The sequence below is a fragment of the Ammospiza nelsoni genome, chromosome 1 (genome assembly GCF_027579445.1).
Source record: "Ammospiza nelsoni isolate bAmmNel1 chromosome 1, bAmmNel1.pri, whole genome shotgun sequence".
NCBI classification, from domain to species: domain Eukaryota; kingdom Metazoa; phylum Chordata; class Aves; order Passeriformes; family Passerellidae; genus Ammospiza; species Ammospiza nelsoni.
Window position 1 is genome coordinate 55,661,142 of NC_080633.1, and position 27,670 is coordinate 55,688,811.

Sequence of the window (27,670 nt, forward strand, 5' to 3'; positions counted from 1 at the left end):
CTGGCTACTGCAGAAATTATCCCTGTTTGGCTGGAACTATGACAGTAAGTATGTATGTAATGTATATCTATGCATGTATGCAATCTAATCTCTAGATTAATAGCATGTTCCATTTTACTGAAAGAGAGGGGCTTGTTGGACTGGGCTACAGCTTCTGTCCTTTGCACAGAAGGCAAGAGGCAGAGGTATAGCTGATGATAGGACGGTGTGTGCATAATCTCATGCTGCTGTGAATTCAGGGTATAATTCAAGGCACAGGCAAGGACTTAGACTTTAGGAAGATGTGTTGGAGCAGCCCCCTTGACAGATTGAATATACTGCCTTTTAGACCCCTGTGAATTAAAATACACTTGAAGAAAATGAAAGCTTTTGAAAACTGAAACTAAGAAGTGCAATTTAGTCGAATTTTAGTAATGATAAAACAACACAAAATATTCTTACACACAGGCAATTTGGGGATAAAAGGTGGCAATAACTGAATAACTGGTTGATAAAAGAAGACTAAAACATGGTGTTTTACACAGCAGGATTAAGAAAACAGGTTTAGAGTGGTGGGAATTACATAAATGTTTAATTATGTTGAACAGAATATTTATTCAGTGAGCTCAGCAGTTTTAAGTTTGAGGAGTTGTCCTTGAATGCTTATCAAAGTCTGTTATTAAAATAATGTTTGTTTATCTGAGACACTTTAAGAAACAGAGATATGAGACTTTTTATCCAAACTGAGATGAAAACCAGTTGCATTTCTTTAAGTACAAGGGTTTAGGAAACAAGAAGATATGCAAAAGTGACTATCACTGAGTTTAGTTGGAACTGAGAAATGGGAGGTGGGTGACTGCACTGTATTCCTCTGGTCCCTCTTGTTTTGTGGGGTTGTAGATACTGAGTTCATAAAATTCTGTCAGCATTTACTTAAAACTCAAGAGTTAGCCTGGTTTTAGGTTCAGCTGCACATTTAGCATTGGTCTCTATTTTAAACTAATAAACCTGTATCTGCTGGTATTTATTAGAAATACCTAATGTTCTTTTTTCTTTTAGCTCATACTTCCTATAAGAAGATTCCTACCTCAGAGTAGTTCACTTATAAGGAACAGAGTTCTTGTGAAGATATGGGACCCAGTCTGATCTAATTTATATTGATGTAAATAAGGAACTAAGATTTTAGATTGGCACTTGGAGGAATTAAATGCTAATTCCTTGTCTAGTTCTTTCTGCATAATGTTATCTGTCATCACACCGACCAAGAAGTATCAATTTAATGATTCAATAACTTACCATTGTCATCTCTTCTGATTTTCAGATGGGCTTCTTCCGACGGAGGTACAAAGAAATTATCGAGGCTGAAAAGAGCAGAAAGGAGAATGAAGATAGTTTGAACTGGGTCCAGAAAAATCAGTAAACTGCCCATGAAAACAAAACTGCCCAGTCATGTGACATGCACTTGCTAGTCTATAGGTCCTGCTCTCGTATCTTCCATATGTGGAAGAAGGAATCTTCTCCAGATTTTTTGGAGATCCCATTGATGCTGTGTCTTTATTACTCCAAAAAGCTAGGGAACATATCCTGAGGCAACCACTGCAGCCATGTCAGGTGACTGGAGCAATTCACACTTCATTTAAGAGTTGGACTTTGAACTTTGGTAACCAAGCTGCAGTGCAGAGCAATATTTATGAATCCAACTATGTAGTATGCCCTCAGGGGAAGACTTTAACCTAAGAATATTTTTTATAAATACAAGCTTTTTATATTGAGTATGTCTTTATATTTGTATCAATGTTTTATAATTTCTATTGAATAGCTATATAGTTCACTCAAGCACTGATATCTGGCTAAATCTTTGGAAATACATAGGTGTGTATATATAAATATATATATACATATAAAAATTATATTCTACTTTTAAACATCAATGCAAGAGAGAAAAGAGAGATTTGCAGATAAAGGTAGCTGGAATCCTCATATGCTTAATTCACAATGCTTGGTAATATCTTATATAGATAATTTAATACAAATAAGCCAAAATCTTTTTACTGTCTCTTTCTTTAAGTTAAATTTGGGATTTGGTTTATAAGCTATAGAACCTAAAGTATTTCACAGTTGTGATACTCTGTATTTTGAGTCTGTCCTTTACTAGCCAGGATGGGAGAGGATAAAAATACTTCTTCATTGGCATGTAGCAAGATGTAGCTTGCTTTGGCTCTCTGAAGAAGGCAGCACAGAATGTTCTCTTTGGAAAGTTTTCTTTTGCAGTCTCTGTGACTGTACAGTTGAGATACCAGAAGGACATAATTGAGTGAACCACTATGGCATTGACAAATTCCTTTCAATAATTTTTTAAAAAGGTAATTAAGTCATATTAATATTAAGTTTTAAAGCTACTGTTAAAGATTATGATCTGTTGCTATCAAAGCAAGTGATAAATTGCTACATGCTGTGATCATTATCTTTTTCATGTGAGTTACATACTTGAGTCATGAGTTTGTTTATATGATAATTTTAAGAGAGATAAGTAGATGCAAGGATTAAAATGTTTGGATATTTGAGTCTTGAGATTGCCTATTGGGGTGTTCCAAGTACTGAATGTATTTCCTCAAGAATTTAGAAGGACGTTTAGTAAAGATGCAGGTGTTACTGGAGCTCAGCTTGCCACTTTTATTGCTGGTAATTCTTTAACAAACTGGTTTTGAATTAGAAGAAATCCAGTTGTAATTAATTCAAACACGTTTCTTCAAAAAGCTCTTGGAATTCTGAATAGAAATAATGGAACTTTGTAAGACTTGGGTTTAGATTCTACTTGTATTTTACAATTTGTGAATAAGGAGCAAATGTCATGTTGGTATAAAATCCATGTAAAGGAAAGAAGGGCCAGGTAGAAAGCAAAACCAGGACTGAAATTTTGCAGGACGTCTTCTTCCTTAAGAGTGTGGTAAAAGAACAGCTGGAAGCTTGGAAACTTGAATGCAGAGAACATGCAAGAAATCTACTTGAGAACAGGTCTTGCTCTTCCTTGCCATATTCATGATAACTTCAAATTATAAAAATGGACCACATTCATATTCCTGTTTGCTTTTTACCACCACCATCATCAAATGTCGGCTATTACTACAGTATTGACCGATATTTATTAACTATTAGCTATCTGCATGCATTAGGGAGAAAATAGTTTTAAAGTGAATTAAGTGTATTAATTCAACATCTGACAAGAAAAACTCAAAAGTTGCTTGGGTTATCTGAGAAAGAAATTATGCCTGATGTAAACTCCAAGTCTGTAGACCACTTAAGCAATCTTTTCAAGGTGGTGAAGACTTTTGCAAGTGTAACAGTGAAAACAGCCCTTTCTATGCCTAAATACATGAATGATAATGACTCCACATACCAAGTCAGTGATGTGCAGGAAGCCCAGTTTGCTGAAAGCAATAGATATGAAAAAATTTTCTCTGACAATATTTAGTATCAATTTTCTTGAATGTCTTCTGTTTATGGGCACATTTTGGAGTTTTGCACAAGTTTAAAGCATAGTATCCATTTGACATGGAAATATATAATACTGCTTTCACTAAAGAATTAAGGGAGTCACGGAATTAATCCCAAGTCTACCCACTTTCTTGGGTTTCTTGGATATAAATGAAAATAGAATGTAGTTCATTGAATGTGCATTGATTAAACTGGTGTGAAGACTAATTACTTTTGGAGCTTGGTTTGCATGCACAGTAGAATATCTGCACCATCGTTCCTTCTTTTACTTAGAATGTTATTACTTACATATTGTGAAATTGTATATTTCTTTTTGTGAACTTGTGATTGGAAGAATGTGTTCACTCTTACTAATGTCACCTGTATTTAGAAGCTTGTGTTTACCTGTATTCTGATTCACTTGCACTGTTTTGGAAATGTCAGGTTTACAAAAAATACAACTTTTTGGAATAAAAAATGACTGCAAAATTATCCTAATAATATTTTGTCAGTTATTGGCCTTGTCTATCTCAAGTACTTTTTCATTAAGTGGGTGAGACATTTTCACCTGTATATTTGAATTAAGTACTGTATGTGTGTGTTTATCTGTGTGTGGCTGGTAGACATCTTTTATTGTAATTCTATGATTTATAACATCAAACTATTTGGAGACAAAGAGTACAGCTGACTTGAGTACAGTATTTTAAACCCATGGAAATAAAGTAAAGGTAGTGAGAGTTATTTATATTTCATCAATCTTGCTTTATCAACATGAAATTAAATCCCATGTGATTGTGATACTGACCTATGTTAAGAGTATCAACCTGTGTAACTTGAGTTCTGTTTCAATCTATGAATTTGGATGAAAGTTTAATTTTTTAGCTTTGTGTGCTTTTCCTGGAAAGATTTATAGTCCATAGTGGCTGGAATATAGTGGCTGAATAATATATTTGAAATTATGTTTTCAACTCTATACATTCCCATGCTTACTGGTCACCTGTATAGGGAGCAGAAGCTAGATGTAAGCTTTTACACCTATTACTCTTGAGGTGTTTCAATGTTCTCTAGCCATACTAAAGCAGTCTGTTTCCTCAGTATTAAGACTATTGGCTCTATATCTAAGAACAGGCTAGGCAGAGTTAGGACCTGACCTCTGACCCAGAGCACATTTGTACTGGTGGAAGACCACGGCTTTATATACCACAATGCCAAAGACACTGGAGAGTTCCAAGTAGATGTGGGCTCTGACATGAAGGTAGCACCCTTCAAAGTAAAAAGAAATGTTCTCAGTCGATGCTGGGCAAAAGCTGTAGGAGCAAGCTGCTGCCAAAAGGAATGTAATGCCCAGCTTGCTTTCAGAGATTAGTGGAAGAACTAGTGCTGCAACAACTAAAATAATAACCAGAGACTTTTGGATGTACTAAAATCTCTTTGTTATCATGTGTGCATGTGTGTGCCCGCATGTAAGCAGGCAGTGTACATGTCCTTCTGGGGCCAGAGGATTGATGAGCTAATGATGCCCTCTGTGGGGCTCACTTCTTGTCTTCTTGATAAGCAGAGAACAGCAGTTTGTACATAGCAGGATTTTGTGTGTTGTGTTACTCCAAACAGCTTTTAAGAACCTCGTAGTACTTCTGTGACAAAGTGGCTTTGTTTTAGAAATCAAACCCACAACCTTCTTTCCAAAGGAAGAACTCAATCAAAATTCAAGAAAAATAAGATGTTTCTTAACAATGGAAAAAACCAGCTCATTTGTTAGCATTCTGCTCAGCCTGGCTCATGTGTCTGGACTGGAGCTGGTCTGACATTTTGGGTCTCTGTGCCTGCCATTGCCTGCTCTTTGAATTGGATGTAATGGAAATTTCTCTGCTAAATCTTTTCCATTTAGTCGTGAAATACCCCTTGAAAAAGATAGGACACTTTCCCCCATACTTTTTGGGTCTAGTGGGGTGCATATTGACTTGAGTAGTCCTGGGTAAGATGTCTTGATTTTATTAAAATTCTGAATGCATAATGCACTGGATAATTGAGATCCCAAACGCCTAAGGACGGTGTCATGGGAGTCATTAAGGGAGGAAAATAGATTTTAGTGTCCTCTGGCCCCAGTTTGCTTACTACCACAATTAAAATACAATAAAGACACAGCTATTTTCTATAGATTCAAATGTACAAATGAATTTAAAGTCATATGACTATTTACTACAGCAAATCCAAAATTTAGTATTTCAAATGGCTGCAAATGGAGATTTTATTTGCAAGTGGTTTTGACAGAAATAAAGAATGAGTGGAGAAATGAGTCTTATTAGTAAAAGAGCAATGAAAGTTAGTTTATCATGTCTTGATCACACTATAATCTCCTGTGAGTATGGGAAAGGAATAATTCACATATTTCTAGTTCATTTCTACTTGCTTTTTAGGTAGCTAGTGCCATTTTAATGCTTGAAATTCTAGATATGCAATGTTTTAGTAAATTAACCTGCAGTTCAACAGCCATAAAGAATCAGAAATTAATGAAGTAGTAACCTTGAGCTGAGATGCTCAAGTAACCTGCTGCAGACATGCATTCAGATATGATGTATTGACTTGCATTAAATTATTCTAGATTTATACCAACACAAGTGAGAAGGGACTCAGATGAGCTCCCCTGAAGCTGAAGGACACACATCATGAGACAAGCTTTGCACTAACCTATGTAAGTGATAATGTACAATAATTTCTGTCCTTTAAGCAGTTTTCCTCTGGACTTCCAGTCTGAGAGCTTTGTTATTCAATCTTAATGATGCTGGTCTGTGCTATAGTGAAAAAGATAAAAGGAATAGTAAGGGAAGTGATTGCTTTATCCAGCAGAGACCACTTCATAGAGATGATGTATTCTGTCCTACATCAGTCTCTCAATGGATATAGAGCACTTGAGAACTAGGCATGATCTACCCCTTACCTTTATCTAACTTAAATGATCAGACTAATTACTAAAATTATTATTTTACTGTGTTGATTTTAGGTGAATGGCACAGAGTAGGAAACTGACAATTAAGTGATAACTTATTACGAGGTCAGAATACTTGCTCAGTATTAAATTAATGAAATCTATATATAGGATTGAATAGAAGATTATATATATGTGGTAAAATACTTTTGTCCATTTTAATTTTCAGGGTGAGGGATGAGAAATCAAATCTCACAGTCTATGAAAGCAGATTTTTTTTTTTTGTAAGATTGTCAAATGCCAGAATCAAGGTAGCATGTTGCCCTGTTTCTTAGCTCGAGACTGTATCCCTGGCATGACTTCATCAAAGGGCAGACCTATGTTTCATCTTAGCCAGGTGGCACAGGTTACACCTGGTCTCGTATTCCACTGCCTCCTCAGCTGTGCTTGTCCCACTCTCACTTCCATTCTGCAAACACTGCCAGCTTTTTCCCCTGGCCTTTTTCTGAAGTTTTTCTTCTGCTTTGTAAATGGTATTACCCTTCTCTCTCAATTTGTCTGAATAAGAAGGCTAACTTAAATGTGGTTTTTCCCAACATGCATTTAGTTTGAAATATGTCACTGTTGTTTCAGACCCAAAAAAGATTTATCCTGAAAACCTGACAGTTTCCCCAATTCCATCAGCAGTTCTGAGGCCTGTGGGAGGTTAGGTCAGGAACTGTGGTCTTCTTCTTAGGTTCCTATTAGCCAGGCTGAAGTGTACCTTGTCAAATAACTAAAAAGTGTGAAATCTGAGCGAGGTAGAGAGATGTATAACACTGAAGCTTGTTTTGGAAGTGGACAAATCATCTAAATAAGGACAAGCCTGCCAAAACCAGTACCATTCAAAATTATGTACCCTTTTTTTTTATTATTCTGAAACAGTTAGGGACGTGGACCTGAAAGGTCCTCAGTTTCAGTCTCCTATTTTCATTGGCAACTATTCCATATCTTTCTTTTTATGAACCAAAGTCCAGTAGAATTAGTTAATTTTCTTTTCTTATTATTCTTGCTGAAGATAATTCTAGCATTTTGTTTTGATGGTGCTTTTAATGGTAATTTTCTTCTCAGTTTGTTCTCCTGCCCTCAAGGTCTTTTAATTTAAGGAGTTCCTTTCCTTCCTTCCTGGTCTGAGTTGATCTTTCTTGAATACAGGTGTCCAAACATTACTTCCTGGGTAAGATACTGTTATGAACCAATTTAAACACAGAAGAGCAAAAAATCCCCAAAAATCCTATGTCACTGTGAATAAAATTGATTGAACCAGAAAGGTTCAAAATATACCCCAGAATTTGATTAAAACCAAACAAAGTAAGTTGTTGGTGCCAAAACATTGATGTTTTTTCAATAGTAAAAGAGGTAGAGAATAGAAAGAAGGGAAAGAAGGAAGAAAGAAAAAGAAAGAAAAGAAAAAGAAAGAAAAGAAAAAGAAAAGAAAAAGAAAAGAAAAAGAAAAGAAGAAAGAAAAGAAAGAAAGAAAGAAAGAAAGAAAGAAAGAAAGAAAGAAAGAAAGAAAGAAAGAAAGAAAGAAAGAAAGAAAGAAAGAAAGAAAGAAAGAAAGAAAGAAAGAAAGAAAGAAAGAAAGAAAGAAAGAAAGAAAGAAAGAAAGAAAGAAAGAAAGAAAGAAAGAAAGAAAGAAAGAAAGAAAGAAAGAAAGAAAGAAAGAAAGAAAGAAAGAAAGAAAGAAAGAAAGAAAGAAAGAAAGAAAGAAAGAAAGAAAGAAAGAAAGAAAGAAAGAAAGAAAGAAAGAAAGAAAGAAAGAAAGAAAGAAAGAAAGAAAGAAAGAAAGAAAGAAAGAAAGAAAGAAAGAAAGAAAGAAAGAAAAAGAGAGAGAGGTAGGGTGGAGTGGGGGGGAGAACAGGGGGAGTGACAGGGATTAGGTAGAAACATATCACACCCTCCCAAGGGTCCCAATGACATCTCATGGCTTCCCTCCATCTGGTCTTGGTGGTGAGGGTCTCCCACCACCCTGCAAAATGTATAGAATCCAGTGGATTAATACATTTGGGCTACATGGAAATGCCCAGGTGTCTCTCCTGAGGGGGCGAGGTTTGACACTCTTCCTTGCAACACTGCATCTGTTGCATCACGTTGTGGTGCTCTGGTGCAGGGTCTGGGGACCCCTCTGAGGGGGGCCTTTGATGGGCCATGACACCCCCTCTGCTGTCCCTCCCATGAATGTGGCCCTGCCCATGGTGAAGGGGCCCCTGCAGCTGCTCTCCTCTGCATAGTAGGGGATGGACATTGTCATGTGTGACAGTGTTCACAGGGGTTTTCAGATTGGGGAAGAGACGAGGATCTGACTCCATGTTTCAGAAGGCTTGATTTATTATTTTATTATATATATTACATTAAAACTATATTAAAAGAATAGAAGAAAAGGTTTCATCAGAAGGCTAGCTAAGAATAGAATAGGAAAGAATTATAACAAAAGTTTTTGGCTTGGGCTCTCTGTCTGAGCCAGCTGGGCTGTGATTGGCCATTAATTACAAACATCCAACATGGGCCAATCACAGATCAACCTGTTGCATTCCACAGCAGCAGATAATCAATGTTTACATTTTGTTCCTGAGGCCTCTCAGCTTCTCAGGAGGAAAAATCCTAAGGAAAGGATTTTTCATAAAAGTTGTCTGCGACAGTCATGGTTTTACACTGGCCCAATGCCAGGCACCCACAAGAGGCACTTGCTCACCATCCTCTGCCACAGCTGGGCAGAGGAGAGGAAAAGGAAAAAAGAAAAGGAAAAAAAAAATTATGAAGGATTCATGAGTTGAGATAAGGACCAGGAGAAAAACACTTCAAGGGCAAAACAAGATCAGCTTAGGGTTGCAAAGTGAATTTATTACTAACAAAATCAGAGAAGGATAATGACAAGTAAAATAAGCCCTTAAAACACCTTTTCCACCAGCCCCTTCCTCCTTCCCATTGACAGCTGCTTCACCATGGCCTGCAGAGGAATCTCAGCTCTGGCGCCTGCAACACCTCCTTCTTCACCAACTTTGGTGTCACCGTGTTGTTTCCCTCACGTGTTCTCACTTCTTCCTCTTCTCTGGCTGGAATTAACACTGTCCTCACTTTTTTCTGATTTTCTTCTTAAATATGTCATCACAGAGCCTCTCTCATTGGCCCAGTTTTGGCCAGTCGCATGTCCATCAGAACCATTAGGGATTGGTTCTGCTGGACATGGTGGAAGCTTTCAGCAGCTTCTCACAAGAGCCACCTCTGTGCCCCCCCGATAGCAAAAACCAGGCTGTGCAAAACCAATATATTGTCATACCGCCTCGCCACCGAGTAGGCTGTGTGCGCAGGTGTGCACAAGAAACTCAGAGAGGAACACAGCTCAGACAGCTGTCCTCGACTGAACAAAGGGATATCCCAGACAATATGGCTTCATGCTCAGTATATAAAGTGAGGGAAGGAAGGAGGAAGGGAAAGATATCTGGAGTTACAGCATTTGTCTTCCCAAGGCACCATCATGTATGATGGAACCCTGGACATGGCTGAACACCTCTCCACCCATGAGAAGTGGTGAATAAATTCCTTGTATTTACTCTTCTTTTACATCCAACTCTTGCTTTACCTACTAAAGTGTCTTTTCCTCAACCCAGCAGTTTTTTCTCTTTTATTCTTCCGATTCTCTCCCCTGTTCCACCAGGGAGGGGGTGAGCAAGTAACTTCATGGGTCTTGGTTACTGGTTGGAATTAAAACGACTGTCAGTGGTCATCTCTTCTAGACTGAATAATAGAACATAACAGAATAAGAAAGACCAATCTTGTGGGGTTTTTTGTTTGAGTGGTCTTTTTAAATATTGAACTTTTGCATTTGGAGTGTGAATTATTTCAATAGTTCTTTCATGAAAGACTGCTTCTGAGGAAAGTCATTATTTCAGACTAAATATATAGTATCCTCAGTATCAAATATCCCAAGCTTCCAATATCAACCACTCCAAACATCCAATTTCTCAATAATGTTTTTGAGCCATCTCAAACCTCACCAAAATGATACCTAACATTCTGATTGTTTCCATTATTCAAAGATTTCCCTTCCTCTGGCACAGATCTTTACAGACTGTTTTACTGTCTAGCATTTTTCCATCATATAGTTGATAACAGATACCTTACCTCTGCCTCCCCAAACATATGTTACTGCAGCAAAACATTGCAGGTTTTTCCCAGAGGAAAACTGTCCTTCAGATGCCAATCAACAGTATTAATAACAACAACAAAATGAATTCTGCTTTTCTTGGCTCATCCTAAAAGGCTAAAGACTGGTCAGAAACATGACTGAAAGTTAAAGATGTCCTCCTAAAGAATATTGGAGAGCCACAATCCAAAATAGCAGATGACAGATCCATCTTCTATGTCTTTATGTTGCGGCAATTATATAAACTGATGTGCTAATAAATGTTTAAGCCATATTCTTTTTTTCTGTCTCTCTTTTCTGCTAAGATGAAAAACTTTCAGTTGTGGCAGAATAAAAGCTCTGGAGGACCAGCTCTCCTGCTTGGGGGGTCAGTAGGCACTCAAAGCAACACCAGCGTTGTCATGAGTGTTGCCATGGCAAGTATTTGCATATGGAAAGAAGTGCTTTGGGAATGTGAAGTTGGATCCTAATTTTACCTGGGAGCAAAAATTTTAGTGGTAATGTGGGCATGAATGGGATGTTTAGCAGAATCAGTCATAGTCCTTGAGCCTGATGGATATATTTAAGAAGAGAAGTTATGGCTAAAGTCAAAATCCATTTAGTGCTGAAAGTTTTTTACCGGGGACTAGACAGGCATAAAAATTCATTTCATGTAGACCATCAGCATTTTTAAGATTAAATTAACTCCTGGATAATTTGAAATATGTATTTTTAAAGCTGAATAACACCTCACTTCCTCCTGAGCTATTGTTATGTATTTTCGATGTTAGCCTGGTGCACAGATGTTCTAAGTTGTGTGAAATAAGAGGAAGACCCAGTTGTGTGAAATAAGATAAATGCTCCAAAGCTTATGTAGGGTTAGAAGATCCTACAGGATTTTGATATTTATACTCATAGATACTAAATTATCTCAATGATATAAAAAAATCTGTCAGCACTTGAAAACTCTGTGGTCAACCCAAAGTGTGTGAAAGAGAATGAAACACAAAACTTTGGTTTTAGCAAAAGTGATATTGGACCTAAAATGTGAAAGCAAGTCGTTCTAGTATGAAGCAGCATTCTCTTTGTCATTCTGTTCTAAACACACTCTGAATGATAGCTAGACTTCTGGAGCAGCATGCATGTTGATATTAGACAAATTTTCATTGCAATTTATATTTACTAGTTGGACCTAAATTACTAAAAACTCAACTGCTAACTTTGTCAAACAAAGCATTCCTGCCCTGATCAAGCACTCATATGATATAATAGTCTTAAATACTTTAGGCTGGGTTAAGAAAATATGGGTCATATCCTCTGAGTACTCTCCTCATTTGTCCTGAAATTGAATCACTAACATATTCAAAGACACCTTGAATAATTAGGAAAATCTCCTTAAATTGATTATGTCTCATGATGCCTACAAAAATACCAGAGCAGCATCCTCCTGATGGTCTATTGCAATGCCAAGTGCCTTACTATTTCATGCCATTCTTCTTCTCTGTACCGTTTGTTTTATTGACCTGGTGCCTTGGACTATAGATACTGCAGAAGTGGCAGAGCACAGAACATTTTTTTCCTATATTTGGCATGCCCTTAGTACAGTCTATTACTTCAAAGACTAGATTATGGATGCAACAAATCTCACTACTTGAAACCTGGACAGATCTTGAAACCTAGACAGAAAAAAAAAAAACCCAAAACATTAAAACTGTAAATACATTTGGTTGATAAAAACCCATTCTTTTTCATTTAGGTGGTTTCATTTCTTTATGGCAAGCACTTGCAGCACAGGGCTGAAGGAATTGGAACAGCTGCATGAATGTAAATCTGAGGAAGTTTAAGCACACTGTCTATAAAGCTGATGTCATTCTTGAGCATTCCGGCAGTGATCAATTCATTATCATTGTGTACAGCCTGCCTAAGAAAACCTACAAGTTATTGAAGACAAGAGGACTGTAAAATTAGAGATCAGACCAACTCTAATATTCACTAATGGATGTGACCATTAGCCTTCAGCCAACTGTACTGAAAGAGAACCTGGTAACACTTTTTAATAAAGTACATTAGGGATTGAGGATTTTATTTTTTTAATTTATTGTATTGATTCTTTTTTTATTAGGAGCTAAAGTAGCTGAGGAAAGAAAGGATTTAGAAAAGATATTGGAAGTGAAAATGAATGAAGGTTGCCCACTAGTTTGCCTTAAATATTCCTTTCATAGGTTTCTGCAATATTCAGCAACAAAAAAGAAATTCTGAGCAAATATTTTTCTCCCCACAAAACTTAATTTGTTTACTTTACAGTCCAGTGCTAGCACTGATAAGCATGCCAAATGTAATATTGGAGATAAAACTGACACCATGTAAACTCAAGAAAGCACTAAATTCTTGTGTACACTTTTGTATTAGTGAGATCTTGAACAATAAGTAGGAAAAACACCATTTCTGTTGTCTTGAGTGTTTTATTGTTAAAAAGCTGAGATAACATCCTAACAGAAATCATGATTTTTACAGTCTTTGAGAGGCAAGCAACCTCTTCACAACAGCTATAAAGACATAAATGGTTTGAAATATACCTTGATGTCTAAGCAGTGGTCCAATTTCCCTATTAAGAGCTAGTCTCACATTAAGAAACTTATTCTGTTTAATTTTTATTGTAATTGCAGAAATGACATTAAAATAAAAACTTTTTCAGCTTTGATGTTTTCATTACTCTACCTAAATTCCTTTTATGCTATTAGCTCTCCACAGCTGCTCCCAGGATTGGTTTGGCCCTTTTTAGTTCTTTTAGAAATCACTTTATTATGTCAAAGTATAACAGGCTTCATAATATAAAGTAGCACAGCCACAGCACTGGAAGTTACATGCAAATGTCTAGACAGGATTTCTTCACTGGCATCCACTGGGATTTTGTGTTAGTTATGTGTTTTAGGCATTTCTTGCCTTTGTGTGGACCTCAAAAAGCCCATTAAGAGAAACCCAGGAATATTGAAAAGCTTTCCTTTTACAGAATTTTCTGAAGCTTTAAACAGAAGTTTGTGTTACTCATGCCAGATGTCTGTGTGATTCTATGCTACCACATAATATTTTGCATCTTCCCCATAGCAGTTCTGTGCAAGTGCTCCACACAGAAAAGAGGGATCCACTGTACCCTCCTCATCTGCAGCTTGCCCAGGAATGTTGCCATGGGATCATTAGTGCAGAAAGCATTGGCCATGCTGGCACGTAAAGATCAGGGTAATGGGCTGAAATGGCCTAAAGTTGAAATGGCTTTAAAGCAAAAGAGGCTAGATTTAGATTAGTGTCTTGGTTTGAGCCAAATTGTGAGGAGGCATCCTGAAATGAATATGTCCTCAGGTTAGAAAAAGAAACTCTGGAGGAAGGTGAAAAAAACCCGGTTAATTTAACAAGCAGAGTGATCACAAGCATGGAAAGAGGCAAGGGAGGCTAGGCGAGGCGAGGCAAGGCGAGGCAAAAGGTGAGGCAAGGCAAGGCAAGGCATGGCACGGCACGGCAAAAGTAAAGGAAAGGGAAAGGGAAAGGGAAAGGGAAAGGGAAAGGGAAAGGGAAAGGGAAAGGGAAAGGGAAAGGGAAAGGGAAAGGGAAAGGGAAAGGGAAAGGGAAAGGGAAAGGGAAAGGAAAGGAAAGGAAAGGAAAGGAAAGGAAAGGAAAGGAAAGGAAAGGAAAGGAAAGGAAAGGAAAGGAAAGGAAAGGAAAGGAAAGGAAAGGAAAGGAAAGGAAAGGAAAGGAAAGGAAAGGAAAGGAAAGGAAAGGAAAGGAAAGGAAAGGAAAGGAAAGGAAAGGAAAGGAAAAGAAAGGAAAGGAAAGGAAAGGGATGATGTTAAATAATAAAACCTCTCACTGCAGAGATGAGCTGGTAGATTCAGAGTCCTTTCTGTAAGGTTCCCTCTGGGATCCAGAGCTGGCCTCTGGGCTGTGGCATGGCAGGGCCCCCAGCAGTGTTCTGGTGTTTTAGACCAGTGAAAAGCTGGGCAGTTCCAAGAGAAGAAGAAGAAGCAGCCATGGTCCCAGGAAAAACATCTTGCCTCAGCTAACTAAAAAAATAAAAACCAAAAAAAAAACTTGCTAAAAAACAAAGAAAAATCTCTGTCTCTCTCTGGAGAACAAGAGAGCCAAGAGCCACAGGGAAAAAAAACCTGAACAAATGTCCCGGGTTGGCTTCATCACTTCCCTAAATGTTAAGCAAAACCAAGACAGCCAGTTATCTGTGTTTTGAACATAGGTGCTGAAAGAATTCCACCACCTTCCCCTCCACTCCCCTTCAATCTTAAAGCTACAAGACTCATGTCTGGGCTTAGAGCAGCTGATAGGGGATACAGAACCATACAGACCCCCCTGGATAATTAGCTATTAGGAAGAATAAGAGGGTGGTGAGCCACTGGAACAGGATATTCAGAGAAGTTGTGGATGGCCCATCGCTGGAAGTGTTCGAGGGCAGGTTGGATGGGGCTCTGAGCCACCTGGTCTAGTGAAAGGTGTCCCTGGTCGTAGTGGAGAGGTTGGAACTAGATGACCTCAAAGGTCATTCTATCATTCTTTGAAATCTGAGTTGGTCTCATTGCTTCACAATATGGTCTTTCTAAAGATAGGCCTGGAAAATAGATTTTGGGACTATGAAGCTCAGACAGATACCCAGGGGATGATGGTATCTGTGGAGTACCTAAGCTGAAGAAAGACACTTTAGTTCACTGGGGAGTTGAAGGCTACGTAGCTGAAGGAGGGCAGTGAGTGAGATGTACCTAAGGGCTGAGGTGAGAAAGAAAGAAGATGGTAAAGCTCAGCATTAGTTGAGGCCTGTTTAGCCAACAACTTGAATTGTTTTATTTTTAAAAGAAGTGCTAGGCATAAAACTTTTCTGAGACAACTAAGACATCCTTCTTAAGGCTGAATGAATACTGCCTGTGATAGATGAATGTCACAATTAAAAGGCAAATATCTTGTATATATGTTTAGAGAAGTTTTAAAGACTTATGTTTTACCCCCCCTTATGTTGTTATCAGGGGATGGCCTGGGTTTGGGACATTGGGAAGGACTAAAGGGGTAAAAGGCAAAACCTCCATTGTGTGGATGAGAACATGCCGGGAAAAATCCTCTGCTCCAGGTACCATACTATTTTCTCTATTCAATCTTCTGTTGTATTTTTAACAAGGTTTTAATAAACTTCTGAAATTTTTTGGAAGTGAATATAATTTCTCACAAATGGGGGCTCTGGCCAGGATTTACACCTTGCCCCTGTGGTACTAGGAGAAAAAGGCTCACCCTGACACATATTTGACAGAATCTATCAGACACTCCCAGAGCTACCAGCGGTCACAGATTGAAAGCCCAAAGACACCAGGAGACTGGATAAAGACAAGAGGGAAGGGGGGGTGAGTACCATCCTCATAACTATTTTTTGGCCAGATCATATTTCTGTAATTCCAATATATGTACAAGAGCTTCACATCAGTAATATATATGGACCTGTCCTGGTCCACTGAAGCTTCAGGATAATGGACGGTTGGAAGCAGGGTGGTACATGTCAGTGAGAAAGGCAGGGGGTCCTTGTCAAGCAGAGTGGAAATTTTCCAAGGTGGAAATCCATTTCAGATTTAGGTGAAATGTGCTGTTTTGAATTATTAAGTCTGTAGCTTTCTTGCATAGACAGAATATGTTGTTTAGTCTGAGCTCAAGACTGCCTGTTCTTGCAAAAAACCAGTGATTGCAGAACTGCCTCAGCCAAGGGAAAAGAATGCAAAGGGGATAAGAGGGGTCCCTTGAACTTTGAAACAGATGAAAATCAAAGCTGAGGCTGCACTGAGGCTGCGGGAGACAGGGCAGAATGACCCAGGAGTTCTTCCTGTACTTTCTGATAAAAAACTAGCTGCAGGTGTAATGTGAAATCAGTAAAATGAATCTGTATGAACCTATTGTGAAATTCTATGCATATGAATCAGTAAGGGAGATAAAAAAGGATTGTGAGTTCTCAGGGGTGTGCATGTCCTTTAAGGAGGAGTGATCCCCACATACGTCCAGCGCTGTAATAAACATACCGGCTTGACAACTTTTACAAAGTTGTGGAGTTCTTTTTTTCTTTCCTCAAATCATTTTGATGAGGACCCGTGGCCAGCAGGACGCATAAGACTGAAGGATCTGTGGGGACTTGAGAGCATTGGAGGGGGGCACTGTGTGAGGAGTCTCCAGGATTACAAAGGGAGCTGGTGAACTCGTGTGTGGCTTGGAGCCGGGGTCAGCTCCTGGGTGCAGCCAGCACTACAATTTCCAGAGCCAGCTAAGATCGGGCTGGAAATGGGGTGATCACCGAGATGTTTGTGGCGGAGGGGTCGCCAAAGAGTAGGTGCCACACTCCACATGGCGCAGGGGGTTCACACAGCAGAGCCGGTGAGCTCGGGCACTGCTCGGAGCGGGGCCAGAGCTGCTGAGCTGAGCCACATCGGGCCAGGGTGGAGCTGCTGAGCCAAACCACATCGGGCCAAGGGTTGGCCTTAGCTGATCTGAGCCGCGGCAGGCCAGGGGCGGGCCTTAGCTGATCTGAGCCATGGCGGGCCAGGGGCGGGCCTTAGCTGATCTGAGCCGCGGCAGGCCAGGGGCGGGCCTTAGCTGATCTGAGCCATGGCGGGCCAGGGGTGGGCCTTGAGCGAGCTGAGCCAGTTGGGGCAGGGATGGGAGTGCGACCATGGGACAGAAGTCCCCTGGATCATAGGTGCTTTTGGAAGAGAGGTAAAGGGTTTTTTTCTTTCTTCTTTTTTCCTTTTCTTTCTCTCTTTCCTTTCCTTCTCCTTCCTCCTTTCCTAGTTTCTTTCTTCTCCTCCTATCCCTCTCCCTTCTTAGGGACGCAGGCCTTGCTGGGATGGTGTGTAATTGGCTGACTGGGGAGGGGAGCTCTGTTGGGGAAAGACCTGTGATGGGTTGGTCAGGATGGGATTATGGGTGAGTAGTGAATCCCCAAGGGAAGAAGCAGAAATTGGGGGGGTACCAATGGGAATACCCCCAGATAGTCCACTGGGAAGTAGACTAGCCTGGTGGAAATATGACCCAAACACCAGAGATAAGGACAAGCTTAAAATGATTCAGTACTGCACGGTAGAATGGACCAGAAGCGAAGTGACGAGCAGTCATGTGCACTAGCCAAGACATGGATCAGACAGAAGAAGGATGGCATTAAACATGTATGTAAGAGCTAAGAAACAATTAAATCAGAAAGAGAGTGACTTCACAGCTTGCTGGGAAGGGGAGACCGCAACCTCGAAGGTGAGCGTGTTTAAGGTAGCAGTACATACAGAGTGGGACCTGTTAGACCACTTGCCTCCCTCACCTCCAGTAACTCCAACTGCACCTCCCCTGCCCTCTGATAGGCCTAGCCAAAACACCAGAAACAGAGTGGCACAATGAGAGGAAAGCAGAACAGGTGATGGGAGCCAAGCATCAGGATTATAGCCCCTGAGGGAAGTACCCCTGGGTGGGGTGCAGGGGGGAACTGGATTCATAACCGTTCCTCTCAGTTCCTGTGATGTGAGAATATTCAAGAAATAATTAAAAGGACTATTAGAAGACCCCACTGGATTAGTGGGGCAGTGAGACCAGTTTCTGGGGCCCAATATTTATACATGGGAAGAAATGCAATCAATAATGACCATTTTGCTAACACCAGAGGAAAGAGGTGATCCGGACAGCTGGGATATGGATATGGGAAAGGGAGCATGTGCTCCCTTTCCTGAGGACCTGAATAAGATGTCCTGGGGATCTGAAAATGCCCACAGTGTGCCCCATTTGGGACCACAACAGCATGGTGGGGGGAGGCAAGACATGGAGAAGTATAGAACGTTAACTATAAGAGGTATCAAAGAAGCAGTTTCACGTAATCAAAATGCCTGTAAGGCTTTAGATGAGCAGCAGAAGAGGGAAGAAACTCCAACAGAGTGGCTAGAAAGATTGAGGAAAATATGAGAGAATATGCAGGGGTTGGTCCTGATACAGTGGCTGGACAGATCTTACTAAAGATAAATTTTGTCACTCACGCCTGGCCAGATATAGGGAGAAAGTCAGAAAAGTTAGATGGTTGGCAAGAAAGGAGGTTAGAGGATCTTTTAAGGGAAGCACAGAAGGTGTATGTAAAGAGAGACGAAGAGAAGGCCAAGGCAAAAGCCAAGTAATCGTAACTGCCATTAGGGAAGGAAATGAGCACATAAAGAACTACCCAGGTAAGGGAGGGAGATTCCAAGTATGGGAAGACAGACAGAGGGGGGATACAGGCCCCTGGGACTGGACACAGAAAGGAGAGTTTGGGAAACAGGGAAATGAAGGACCATGTAAAAGAATGGACAGATCAGAAAGAATTGCCCCCAGAGGGAAAAGGACCTGAAGGTCTATAAGACTGAGCAAAAAGGGGAAGCAGAAGATGAGGGGTGTCAGGGGCTCTACCTCCTGGGGACAGAATACCATCAGGAGCCCCTGATAACTTTAAAAACAGATTCCCAGGAGGAAGAATTTGAATTCCTAGTAGACATGGGGGCTGAAAGAACTTGTGTTTGTAGAGTCCCAAACAGGTGCAAAAAAGGTTAAGATACCATACAAGTAGTAGGTGCAAAAGGGGAAGGGTTCAAAGTCTCAAAGGTTCAAAGGGTTCAAAGTTAGAAAAGAAGTAAAGTTTGAAGGGAGAAATAAAATAGGAATTGGGGATGTTCTATTAGTTCCAGAAGCAGGGTGCAATTTATTAGGAAGGGATTTGCAGGTGAAGTACATTGGAGTACATTGAAGTACTCCCAGAGGAAGGGAAAATGGTAGTTAAGCTTCTCCAATTAAGGGAAAAGGATGAGGAGGAAATTCATGAGATGGTGTGGGCAAAACCAAAAAATTGAGATAAATTAAACATGAAACCTATAGTAATAAAAATAGTTAATGAGAACCATCCAGTTCAGGAATGACAAAACCCAGTCTCCCGGGAAGGGAGATGAAGATTGCAGCCAGGATTGATCCAGGACCTACTTGAAGAAGGCACTGTAGAACCATGTATGTCCCCACCATAATACACCCTTATTACCAGTAAAGAAGTCAGATGGGACTTACAGGCTTGTCCAAGATTTGAGAGAAGTGAACAAGTGAACAGTGAATCAGTACCCAATAGTGCCTAACCTCTATACACCACCGAGTAATATCCCCCCATCACACCAGTGGTTCAGTGTGATAGACCTAAAAGTTGCTTTTTGGACTTTTCCACTGGTAGGGGAAAGTAGGGATATATTTGCCTTTGGAATCAGGAGGAACCCGATTCCAGGAGGAAGCCACAGCTTCAGTGGACTAGGTTACCCCAAGGGTTTTCCGAATCCCCAAACCTATTTGGTCAAGCCTTGGGAGAAGTACTATAGTCCTTCTCCATCAAACCTGAGATAAAGATTATCCAATATATAGATGATTTGTTTCTCTCAGGAGGGGAAGAAAAAGAAGTTTGGGAATCCGGCATAGCATTGTTACATTTTTTAGGGGACCAAGGACTTCAGATAGGATAGGGAAACTTCAATTTTTACAGTGTGAAATAAAATACCTAGGACATGTGATTTGTCAAGGCAGCCAGCAACTGAATCCTGAGAGAATTGTGGGGATAGTCTCACTCCCACAGCCAAAAACTAAGGGGGAAGTTAGAAGGTTTCTAGATTTTTTGGGATATTGTAGACTATAGATTTAAAGCTATATGCAGGCTGTCAGGTTCCTGTATGAAAAGTTAGTAGAAGAAGAGATTAGGTGGGAAGAAAACAATGAGCACAAGTTTGAAGCTTTAAAGCAAAAATTAGTCAGTGCACCAGCACTGAGTCTTCTGGCCTTAGACAAACCCTTCTACCTGTTTGTAGATATGGAAAAAGGGGTAGCTCATGGAGTACTAGCCCAGGACTGGGGAGGATGCAGGAAACCAGTGGCCTATTTATCAAAACTGCTAGACCCTGTCATCTGGGGGTGGCCAACCTGCATTCAGGCGATGGCAGTGACCACCCTGCTCGTAGAGAAAACCAAAATTTAACCTTTGAAGAAAAATTGAAAATATATACCTCACACTCAGTCAGAAGTATCCTAAACCAAAAGGCTGAGAAGTGGCTCACTGATTCCTGAGTGCTAAGTATGAAGCCGTCTTAATAGATTATGATTTAGAGTTAATCGTGAGTAACCAACTCAACCCTGCCCAGTTTTTGTATGGAGAACAAGATGAGGAATTAATTCATAATTGCCTAGAAGTTATAAACTATCAGACTAAATAAGAGAGGACCTAACAGATCAACCACTCCAAGGTGGAAAATTATTGTACATCAATGGATCTTCACAGGTAATCCAGGGACACTGGGTGTCAGGGTATGCTAGAATGGATGAAGGGTTAGTGGCCATAGAAAAGGGTAAGTTACCTTCCAACTGGTCAGCCCAAGCATGTGAGTTATATGCCCTAAAATGAGCTCTGGAAATATTAGCACAGAAAAGGGGAACAATATATACAGATTCAAAATATGCTTTTGGAGTAGTTCAAACCTTTGGAAAAGTTTGAGAAGAGAGGGGGCTATTAAATTCAAAGGGAAAGGGACTGATTTACAAAGAACTTATTTTACAATATTAAGGTAATTAAGGTTAGAAACCTTACAATTACCAGAGGAAGTGGCAGTAGTATATGCTAAATGACACCAAAAAGGGGTGACTCAAGAGGTCTAGGGGAACAATTTAACAGATTTAAAAGATAAAAATGCAGCTGAATCAGGGACAGAAAAACTGTTGATGGCATTAACCTTTTTGAGAGAAATGGAAGAAATCCCGGTATTCAGTAGGACAGAAGAGGAATAATTCCTTAAAATAGGAGCCAAGAAAGATAACAAAGGGAAATGGAGATTAGCAGATGGGAGGCAAATGTTGAATAAGCCCCTTGCCAAGGAAATGCTGGAAGGCATACATGGGACAACACATTGGGGTACACAAGTGCCAAGTGATCAATTTCTAAGAGAGTGAGGCTGCATAGGAATTTTTGGGATAGCTAAGCAGGTGACTGAACGGTGTGTGGTATGTCAACAAGTGAATAAGAAGGTCATGAGGGAAACACCTAGGGAAAGGCAAGAACCAGCCTTAAGACCCTTTCAAAACATCCAAGTAGACTTTTTACTGAGCTTCCTCAGCTACATGGAAGCTCAGTAAAGTCTACTTGGATGTTTTGAAAGGGTGAACTTGCTAGTTCACTTGATTCATTGGGTAGAGGCAGTACCCACTGTGAAAGCCAATGCCAGTGTTGTGAATAAAACACTTCTAAAATCAATCATTCCCCAATATGGGATGGTAAACAGGATTGAGTCAGACTAGGGAACTCATTTCACATAGAAGACACGGCAGAAAGTTGTTCAAGCCCTGGGAGTAAAATGAGAATTACACACTCCATGGCATCCACAGAGTTCTGGTTGGGTTGAGAGAATGAATCAAACTCTTAAAAGAGCTCTAGTTAAGCTAATGATTGAACCCCAAATGTCATGGATTAAATGTCTCCCTTTGGCCTTATTGAGAATTAGTACCCAACCCTGGTCAGATTTGGGGGTGTCACCCCATGAGATGTTGTTTGGGTTACCCTTCTTGACCTCACCCCAGAAGGTTGCCACCTGTGAGGAAGGGGAAGGCAATGCCAAGAAATATGTCTATAGCATGAACCTTAGAAGGGCTAAGACATAAAGGGACAATTCCTCAAACTGCTGCCCTGGATTTCAGAATCCATAATATTAACCCTGGGGATTGGGTGATAATCAGGTTGTGGAGAGATCAGCCTCTAACTCCTGAGTGGGAAGGTCCCTTTCAGGTGCTGCTCACCCCCAAATCAGCCGTGTGAACTGCAGAGCGGGGATGGACTCATGCCAATAGAGTTAAAAGCCCAGTGGAAGAACCCAAAGAATGGACTATAACATCCAGGCCGGGTGAAACGAGATTGACTCTCCAGCAGAGACCAAGAGAAAACCAGAAAAATAACAAGATGCCCAAAAAGTAGAGTCAAGTTTCCACCAGCCAGCTCAAGAACTGTTTCCCTATTTTACTGGGCAAGAATTACATGCATCTGTTGAGGGGAAGTACACAAGGGACTGTAAGAGGTAGTGGGACAGCATCCTTAAGAACCGCAAGTAAAATAAGGCAAAAAAAGGAGGGCAAGACCAGTTTGGCCCCTTTGTTCACTATCAAGAAGACTCCATAGCCCTTCTGGTGGTAGCAACCCCGTAGGCATGGTAAGGTAGGGACAAAAAGGCTGTGCCAGACCTCTATAATTCCTCAATTGTCTTTTAATACAAAGGGGACTGGAGGGCAAGGCTGAGTTGGCCTCTATACTCACCACTAAGATACACCTACTATAAATGTCGTACCTGACTTCTGTAATGTCCTTTTGTTCATTCCAGATAAGGGTGTCTAGGGAAAACTGGTTTTTTTTTTTTCCTCTGGTTCCTTCTGTCCTTGTCCATATCAACAGAAGCTAGTATGATCCATTGAGTTAAATTGTTCAAGCCATATAACTTGTGGAAAAGGAAAAGGGAGGATTGTGATAGATGGGTAATGTGATGATTGACTCTCACCAAAATTAAAAGGTGAATATCATGTATATATGTAAAGAGAAGTTTTATAGAATTACAGTTATGTTTTACTCCCCCTTGTGTTGTTATCAGGGGTGGCCTGAGTTCGGGACATTTGGGAGTGTCGACTTGTTACTATTGCAGCACCTGAACTCCAATCAAGATTTAAGGAAGTAAACTCCACCATAGGACAGCAAAGAAGGAGTTGATGGACAGAACTTTGGGAGGGACTACAGGGTTAAAAGGCAAAACCTCTGCTGTGTAGATGAGCACATGGTGGGAAAAATCCTCTGCACCTGGTGCCCTAATATTTTCTCTCTTCAGTCTTCTGTTATATTTTTTTGATAAGGATTTAATAAACCTTTTAAATTTTTTGGGAATGAGATAGGGTAGCGTGAGCATTTCTCACATATCTGAAACACTCCCTAGCTGCATATTGTGTTTTCCCGAGGAGACGTTTCCTCCTCCTTCCCATACTTCTATTTTTTCCTTATTTGTTACTCGAGTTCTCTTTTTCTCAAATATTATTGTAGTTCTTCTAACAACAAAATCCTGAATAAAATAACAGGAAACTGAGAGAATAAAAGGAGTGTTCAACCCTTTCCTTGAGATGTTTGCTGGAAGTCATAAATGAGTGATATAATGGAGGCAAGATTCAGTCTTCCCTGACCCCATACCTATCATAAACTGCTCAGCTTTACCTAGTTATGATTGAGTTGATGGATGCCCCTTACTTTAGGGGAAAAACAATGGAGGGAAAGCAAATCTGACACTTTTGTAACAAGTGTCACTTATGTAACTTGTGTAATTTGTGTGACTTTGTGTAGCAAAAAAGCAGTCAATAGGTGGGAAAGTGCAGTGAAAAAGCAATGCACTATAATTGCACATCTTTATGAAAGAAAACTCCTTCCATTCAAATGTTAATGTGAATAGAAAAGGCAGGAGAGTGGTAAGGTACTGTTTTCAATCAGTTTGCAAGCTGTGCATACAATCCCAGTGTTGTGCAGCTTCCTTCTTTGCCTTTCCGAAGCTGCCGCTCTCTCCGGCTCCCGGAGCCGAAGAAGCGGCTTCTTCGCGCAAAGACGATTGTACCGCTCCCAGTGCTCTCCTTAGCGCGGCTTCTGCCGAAATACGCCCGGGAGCGGCGCTTAGCTCCGGAGACCTCCGTAGCATTGTCTGTAGCGTCTCTTGTCGCCTACATCTTAACAAAAAGCTTTTCCCCTATGTCTCGCAAGGAGAAACTGTACCAGCACAGAAAACATCTACTGAAGACAGAGTAAAGGCACTCAGAGAACATCAGGGGACCTTGTTTTTAGACGCCATAAATAGATTTGGTTATTTTCCATTGATCTTCATTTTTTTTTAGCAATTTGGTGAAAAAACCCACTGCCTCCCTCCCACACCTCCCTTCCAGAACCATTTGATAACTCCTGTATGTTAAGTGAAGCTGCAGTATTTATCATGGGCAATAATATTTTTCCCAATAATTGCACGTAATCGATGAAGATGCAATCGTTTTCTCCTGTGAGAGTTAGTTCCACCTTGGCACATTGCTATTAGGTCAAATCTGGTTCCATCTTTTTAAGTATCAGTGGGAGAAGAGAAAAAATATTGTTTAGGGCACGGATGTATCAATATTATATATTTTTTAAAAACTTTATGCAGGAGGAAAGAAACTAACCCACTGTGAAATCTGGTGTAATTTTCTTGCACTTCTGGCTGTGTTTTCTTATTTTTTGTCACTCTGCAGGGTTAATGGGTGCTTCCAGGGCCTTTAATTCTGTTATAGAGTGACCTTCATGTTATGTCACTTAACTTCTGTTTGAATCTGTTTATTTTACTGTTTCCAGTAAGGTTATGAAAATATCATCCATTGCTTTGGATGATGGTGTTGTATGCAGCAAGTTACACTCCCCTCCACCTCCTGCTTGTTTCTTAGTCAATGCAGCAATCATCCCAACAACACTCACAAGATGATTTCCCCCTTCTTTTAAATTAATTTTCATACATTTTCTGTTCTATCTGCAGTCTTCACCTTATAGTGAAATGACCAGATGTCTCAGAAAGCCTCAAGCTATGCTGGCATCAGGAGCATTTGCCCCCATCCTGAGTGACTGCAGACTGAAATGCCAATATGTTCTGGTTTGTAACGGATGATTGATTTGCAAGGCTGTTTTGCTCTGATTGTCCCTTGCTTAAAGAAGCATTGGGCCATTTAAAAGTTATTTTACCTTTCATTTTATAACAGGCAGTATTTTCCCTGTCTGTGGTCTTGTGACCACTAAATACTAACTAACTGCTCTACAGCTTGTGATTTTTTTTTCTCTTGCAGAGAAGTTCACGTTTTTTAAAATTCTAATGGCAAGAAAATTACACTGGAGAAATAACCAGATCAGATGTCTAAATACCTTTGAATGTACAAGGATCAGCCATGGTGGAAGAAGGTAGAAGACCATTCCTCAGCAGCCATCTGGACAGATCATCACACTTTTTGTCTTCTCCTTAGGATGGCTATGTGTCACCTCCTCCTCTCATCTCAAACATTGGATCCAAACATCTAACATCCACACTTCAGAAATGTTTGCAAGCTGTGTCTTCAGACACCATGGGCAACCCTGTGGTGAGACACCTCAGTTCGGCCAGGGTGTGCAGACATGTAGCTATGTTCCCCATCTGCACACATGAGGAAATCCTCCATGTTCAGTAAAAAGACCATAAAACTGTTTCTCTGTGTAACTCCTTTCCATATAAATGCTTACCTCTGAAATACCAGTACCGGCAAGGCCATCTCTGGGAAAAAGCCTGAGAACAGCCAGAAAGTCCAAGCTTGGATATTAGAGGCGGTTGGTGTTGAGGAATACATCTAGTGCAGGATATGCTGCTGCAATGCAGTGCAAGTTGCAGGTTGTGCTTTGTGTGTGGGGAAAGGACTGGAGCTTCCATCAAGAGCAGTGATCGGGCACTGACCCTTTGCACAACAAGGTGCATGGGAACCTGTGGCACCAGCCAGGTAAGCAGCCACTCTGAGATACAATGGGAGCCAGTGGCTCAGCAGGAAGCCCCCACACCCCTGTGGGCATGGACTGCGGATATAAAAGCCCACGGATTTCTTGGTTCAGGGTCCCTCGTTGGCAGCACCCAGCTTGATCTCAAGCTAGTTTTATGTGATTCTACCATGAATAAAGTACTTATAAAATCAGATATTTGAGACTCTGTTATGGGAAATCTGTGGCTGAACCTGTAAGGAAACCTTGTCTGACTTTGTGAGAGTGGTGTGTTAGGGAGTCTAGCAAGGCACCCATTGACTTACTGGAGCCATCCACTGCAAAGGGTGGTTTCCACTAGCTGGGGTGAAATTCTGGTATGGTAGCAGTGAGACTGCCAGAGTGGGTCCTGGATGGTCAGACAGGAGGGTTTCCTTAACAGCTGTCCTAGGACTGGAAGTGGGATTTGTAAATTACAACCTCCAGGTTATAGCAGTGTCTTTTCCCTTAGAATTCAACTATAGCTTAATTAAACAGTAGTAAAATTGCTAATTTAACCTATTCCAGTTCCCTGGAGTTTTTAACCCATGCTACAAATTGATTACAAAACTTTTGCTAATAATAGAAACTGATCTTTTAATTCCTCATTCAAGGTACTCAAACATAACCTGGCAGTATATGTTTCTCTGCTTTACAGACATTTTAAGCTGACCTGGCAAGAAAAAGGAATCCCTGAATAAATGGTAATGGGATTCTCACTGTTTTTAGTCGAGAGTGGGTTATCACAGAACGACACTCATAAGTTACGTGTTTTTAGGTGCAAAGGATTGCTGGGGTTTTTTTAGAGCATGATTCTTTTTGCAGGACTATGTCTGCATTCTGTTTGGGTTGTAAAAAATGAATAAGAATCCATTGCATCCTTCATTTACTAATGTAGTTGTGAATTTTGCCACTGTATTCGACAGACAGAGGTACTGACTGTACTTTTCATTTTCTTACACTTTGAGATCATTCTCTCAGATCATTACATTAACCTGTTTTCTGTAAAGCAACCTTTTTGTGTCACGTTCATATTTGGAAAAAATTATCTTTGTTTCAAATATCTGGATACACTGCCGCGGTACTCATGGAGGAATATTTGGATAATCCTCAACGTAAATCCTCTTAAGGCTCTTTTTTTGTGTAGAAGAAAAGCACACTTCATTCAGAGCCGTGGGTGCAGATGTACAGCTCGCCCCTAGAGGTCACTGCGAGCCAGGGATTTCAGCGAGCTCCAGCGAGCGCCCAGCGGCAGCGGGGTCCGGCGGGCAGGGCTGGCGGGCGATCACCGTCACCGGCCGGAGCGGAGCGCTCATGAGGGCTGTTCCCACCTTCCTTTCCTTTAGCCTGTCTCCCATTCCTTTTGTCTTTACGACATTTAAGGCTTACCACCAGAAACCAGCCAGTAGTCAGCTTTTTTTCAGATGACACCGTCTTCCGTGGAGATTTCTTCTTCTTCTTTTTTTTTTTTTTTTTTGTTTTGTTTTGTTTTGTTTTGGTGTTTTTTGGTTTTGGGTTTTTT

The 27,670-nt window shown here is 40.4% G+C and overlaps 1 protein-coding gene across 3 annotated transcripts in view; it reads left to right on the forward strand.

Annotated features, from left to right (window-relative positions):
• The window catches only part of ITGA9 (integrin subunit alpha 9), a 209,616-nt gene extending 205,671 nt beyond the window's left edge, over window positions 1-3,945 (forward strand). For all 3 annotated transcript variants that reach the window (XM_059481708.1, XM_059481717.1, XM_059481726.1), the window contains one exon: window positions 1,301-3,945. In XM_059481708.1, coding sequence (XP_059337691.1) covers window positions 1,301-1,399 — 99 coding nt within the window. In that variant the 3' untranslated portion in view covers window positions 1,400-3,945. The remainder of the gene's footprint in view (window positions 1-1,300) is intronic.
• The last annotated feature ends 23,725 nt before the right edge of the window (window positions 3,946-27,670 follow it).